This window comes from Sprattus sprattus, assembly GCF_963457725.1.
Source record: "Sprattus sprattus genome assembly, chromosome: 9".
NCBI lineage: Eukaryota > Metazoa > Chordata > Actinopteri > Clupeiformes > Clupeidae > Sprattus > Sprattus sprattus.
Genome location: NC_137928.1, coordinates 25,374,279 through 25,379,708, shown reverse-complemented (window position 1 = coordinate 25,379,708; position 5,430 = coordinate 25,374,279). Strand labels below are relative to the sequence as shown.

The 5,430-nt window shown below is 38.4% G+C and overlaps 1 protein-coding gene across 1 annotated transcript; it reads left to right on the top strand.

The window, feature by feature from the left end:
• Positions 1–1,327: 1,327 nt before the first annotated feature.
• bcl7bb (BAF chromatin remodeling complex subunit BCL7B b) lies at positions 1,328–5,111 on the top strand (the record flags this gene model as incomplete). Its single annotated transcript, XM_080845356.1, has 6 exons — positions 1,328–1,419; positions 2,375–2,450; positions 2,843–2,945; positions 3,530–3,703; positions 4,097–4,176; positions 4,450–5,111. The coding sequence occupies 6 exons, from the start codon at positions 1,328–1,330 to the stop codon at positions 4,519–4,521; spliced, it is 597 nt and encodes a 198-aa protein (XP_080701482.1). The 3' UTR covers positions 4,522–5,111.
• Between the last annotated feature and the right edge of the window lie 319 nt (positions 5,112–5,430).

Here is a 5,430-nt window from a genome sequence, read left to right as displayed (position 1 = left end):
TATTTTATCTGTAATTAAGACAGAAGAACACCGTTATTTTTATGGTGATTACGTGCTTGTGTTATTATGGTAAGCCTATTTTCCCGTGAATTTGAACAACATTTTATATTTTCACAGTAAAATTGTGTGTTTTCTACTGATTATGACAGTAAAAAATAAAGTTATCTACTGTTTTTTGATTAAGGGTAATGCAATGTATTTTATACGGTGATGTACTGTTTTAGATTTTACGGTCTTTTACCGTTGCTATTTGACAATTTTTACCGTAATTTCTACAATTTTTTTTTTTACAGTGCAGCCATGGTTATGTCACTGTGTGAAGAGAGTTCACAGTCTAAGAGACTCGTTGAATCTGTAGAAGAAGTGTGTTGAATCAAACACAAGGCTACAACTACAGGTGTGTGAGCACCTAAAAAGCTCCTGTGTCTGAAACAGTCCCTTACTCTGTAAATGGGAAACAAACAGTCCCTCGGACCAAGCCATACACATTTCCAACCAAGAAACACCTTGTTTCACAGAAGGCATGGCGTGAAAAAAAGACTTTTGTGCTCAAACATCAATAACCTCTTGCCATAAGAGGACTACAGCCCACCTTAAAGTTATTTCTGTATGGAAATGTCATCTTCAGGGACTGTAATTTGTCTCCCCATAATGGAGAAAAGGCACTTTGCACTTCCATTACTCAATTCTGTCCAGGTATAGTGAAATATATAGTAGTAAAACATAGGATTGTGTATTTATAACAACTTGACAATAATAAGTCTTCACATATGTACATGTTGGCTGTGAACATACTGTCACAATAACAGGAAGAATAAAATGGGATCACACTGACTCAAATGTATTAATATTTTTATTTTCCATATCTTTATATACAAGTGTTGTGAGGTTTAAGATAGGCCATTCGAAGCATCCATCTTGAGCCATTTTGAATGACGGACATACAATGGTAGGCTAATTGTATGGCAATACATTGAATTAACATGCAATAATACAAACGGGGCGGTGGGCACTGGACAGGAACTTCTTGTAAATCAGTTATACTTTAATGCCACTCACAGACCATTCCAAAATAATGTGGCTCCTGGTTAAGGATTTAACAAAGGCAACACAGAACGCAAAAAATGCTTCCTACTCCAGCCTACTTCATGTAAAACACATTAACTATTTCATTAGAGCCCCTTGAAGAAACGCAGAGCAAATACCGATAGAGAGGGAGATCGAGAGAGAGCGAGAAATGTGAAGCCTCGCGAGAATGTGAAGAGAACTGCGACTCGGAGGGAAAAGTAAGAAAAAAGGGTTTCTGACGAAATATCAACCATCAAAAATGTCTGGACGGTCTGTAAGAGCCGAGACGCGGAGTCGCGCTAAAGATGACATTAAAAAGGTGATGGCGGCTATCGAGAGAGTCCGGAGATGGTAAGAGTAAAATTATAGAGTTTAAATAGTTACGTTTTTTTTTTTTTTGAACGAGACACCCGCTGTGTTACAAAACAAACTTCAGAGCTCAAGGCGGTATTGAATGACAAGTGAAAGACACAGGAGACAGCCAATGGCTTATCGTCCCGGGCATCGTTTCGTCAGGGGGAGGGATAAAGACATTTTGAGGTTTTCGGTTATGTAACCGCTGGGAGGAAATTGTCCGTAGGCTACTGACTGCCGTCATTTTCTTTTTTACATTAACAAACCCTGTATGCTCTTCCCTTGAAGGATCTGTTTATTTATCAATAGTCTCATATTTATTAATGGTGTTCATATTACAATAATTTTTTTTTTGTCAGTGGCTTTTAATGGCTTGGACGTGAGCAAATCTACAGTGCAGTGATCGGTTAACGAAACAATGTTACCTGCATTCTACAGCCACCCATGTGCAGGCTTATCTGTAGCAGTGCAAAATTGCTGCCAAATCAGGAAAAGATCCATCACTTGCTACAAAGCACAATTGTTTCTGTGTACTCTCTCCTTAATACCCAAGTCATAGATTATCACTGACAGAATAAGGCATAATATGCTTTTACCCACAGCAGTCATTCAACCAGAAATGTTTGGCATGAGGAAATCTTAGCCGTATTATGCTCTTGGTAGTCACCTATGAAATGTGTAAAGCAGTGATGCGAATCGTCAAAGAAGTGCATTTTTTTACTGCTTCTTTCTGATCTCACCCAATCCTACTTCGTTCTTTTCATAGAAGAGTGGGGGATTTCCCGAAATATCAACAAAACTGAACTAAAATTAACATGTGCTCCGATGAACACTTATCTTGTCTTTTATTTCCAAAACACAGCAGTGCAGGAAACCATAGTGGCTGTGTCTTGAGAGGTGTTTATGATGTCCATTCCAAAAATCATTTAGATGAAAAGATGTGTTTCTGCAGGGAGAAGAAATGGGTGACTGTTGGAGATACTTCACTGAAAATATTTAAATGGGTCCCTGTATCCGAGACAAAGCAGGTAGGCATGGCTCAATACAATTTACACTTATTGGGTTTACTGTCATTTTTCTGTCCATCACATTTTCTTTGTTACTTTCTTCCTTCCTTCCTCTCTGTCTCTCTCTCTCTCTCTCTCTCTCTCTCTCTCTCTCTCTCTCTCTCTCTCTCTCTCTCTCTCTCTCTCACTCTCGCTCGCTCGCTCTATCTCTCAATTTGCTCTGTGTTTCCTCCTCAAGCGGCTTTCATGAAGTGGTTCAAGTGTTTCACATGAAAGTACCAGTTTTTTTTTAACCTAAATTTGTTTCTCTAATGTGTTTTTGTGACTCAGATTTAAACTGAATTGTCTTAAAGTCTGAATTTAAGTCAGTGTGATCTTTCTCCCATGTCCTTTTCTCTCTGCACCTCTGTCAGATATTCAAGAGTAAAAGTCGCTCTGGAGCTGTGAAAGAATTAAAAGGGTTCCGAACTGATGTCGTTCTGGAAAACGCACGCTCTGTCCTTCTTGACTTCCAAGGTGGTGAACATTTCTGTTAATTAAAAATACTTTTTAGTTATATATACTGTATTTCTGGCCCACTGTCTTAAGACACCAGGGAATTCTCTGTCTCGATCCCTCTTTCCCTTCTTCTGGTATTCTTTCTCTCCCTCTCTCTCTCTCTCTAGTCTCTCTCTCTCTCAGGTATTATGTAAAGTTTAATGTTTGCAGTATTTTATTTGAATATGTGTACATGATCATTTCGATGTGTATGATTAACTATAGTAGGCTATAGTATAGCAATGTATCATAATTTAAAGTGGTAACCATCGTTTAGCATTAGTAGCAATCAATTTGTACTTTTGTCAGTTACTATTTATGATGAGTCTGTTTAACTTTTTAGTGTCATTAGAGGCATTAAATGTCCATTTTAAGATGAATGTATACAATTAACATTATGTACGATTTGACTATGCAGGAACTAACCCTGAGATGTCCACACTGAGACAATGATTGGGATGTGGGCAAACAAAACTAATAGCAGACATCTAACTTGCTTTCGTCGTGGGCTGGTGATGTCGACTGTATGTTCTTGCTTCTAATGTAATTGGTCTATTCTACAGATGACAACAGCAACCTGAGTTTTTCGTCAGATGCCTACCAGCCCAGTGCCAAAGTGGACAGCAGCACAAACTCCAGTCCCCAGCATGCCAGTGATGCAGCGAGCCCCTCGCAGCCCTCTTTCTTCAGGACAGAGGACTCACAACCCCCCACACTTGGACAGGAAACTATGGAGGGTAAGGAACTTTGATTTGCATTTTAAAATTCTCTCACAGTAAATTTGAATGGCATTGCTGTAAGTTAAAACAGTTTTGAATGTCTTAACTTGTGTGATGTTGTTCAAATTAAATGTCTGACCACTAGGTGTCAGTCTAGTAACTTACTGCCACTCCATCATACACCTTTATGGGCCTGCACTCCACATTAGCTACATTATCATCTGTATTATCTGTATTACACCTCAAGTGCAGAAATGTCAGATCTGAAATGCAACAAAGTTCACTTGAAAACAAATTGAAATGTTTCTAATACTACTCGCACTACTACTACTGTAATAATAATACTTGTAGTAGTAGCAGTAATTTATCCTAGATTTTGTTTAATGCGAAACTGTAATCTGGTTTTCTCAGAGCCAACATTACCAAGTTGTGAGGTGACTGATGAGCCCCCGACCCTGATCAAGGAGGACCTGCAGCCCCTCTCCACTTTAGTGAGACTTTTTGTCCTCCCTCAAAACACCTTGAAATTGAATTTGGGCATAGTAAAAAAACAATGTAATATCCAAAACTAAGTAATATTTGCAGCAGAGTAAAAAAAACTGTCCCACATGTGAGGCCTCAGCTGGGGAAAGCAAAGTGTAGTTTTATATTATTATATTATATTATGTTAAATTACATATTGTTCCCCTAATACAAGTGACTAGGGACTATTGACTATACTGCAGTGGGATATCCAATAGACATTCTGTGTTGTGTCTTTGCAGGGGGAGGAAGAGGCGTCTGCTATTGCACCACAGAAGAAACCATCCACAGAGCAAAACTCAGCACTGAGCTAGCCCATGATGCTTTGCAGTCAGGCGACCACTTCTCACCTCCAGCCAACACCCACACCCACCACCACACACACACACACACACAATACATGGACACCCTTTTGGTACTTTACAAAGCTTCAAATTGATTTGCTTCTTCATTGTCTACGGTTTGTGGTGGAGAATGATGGTGGACCTAGCAGTTTTACACAACTGCCTTTTGCTTTTAGTTTTTTCACCTTCCATGAAAAGTAGTGTGCGTCATGAAAGTCGTTCGCTATAAATAGCAGCACCTCATCAAATTCACAGGTGTATGACATAAGTGTGTGGGGGTTGACAACAGCACATAAAACTTTCAGATGTCATGTTTGAAATCTGCAAAAATGTTTAAAGTTTGTATGTATATAAATACTCCAGTTAATGAGAAGAGTAATACTCATGTTGAGTGGCTTGCAGGTATGGCTTGGTAAACATTATTTCATCTCCGCTGAAGCGCCTTGCATATTGTCCTGCATTTAACTGTAGTCATTGACTGAGAATGAATTCTATCACACACACACCGAACACACACACACACACACACACACACACACACACACACACACACACACACACACACAGATATATATATTTGTTTTTCTTCTTATATGCACTATACTTGTGAACTTGAAGGAACGCTTCCAGAAGTCATGACTCCACTCTTGCATTTCTGTGCAGCTGCATTCAAGCAAAGTATTAGCATCATTAGCTGTCTTTTATATATTTACACGCTATAAATCTATTAATGATTTTTACATTCACAACTGGAGAATGTTTACATGACAAGCCAAAACTTTGAAAAAATAATTTTATTATAATATTTTTTCTGTCAATAAATGCAAATTATATATATATATACATACACACACATATAAGTTGTTTTTTTAAACCTTC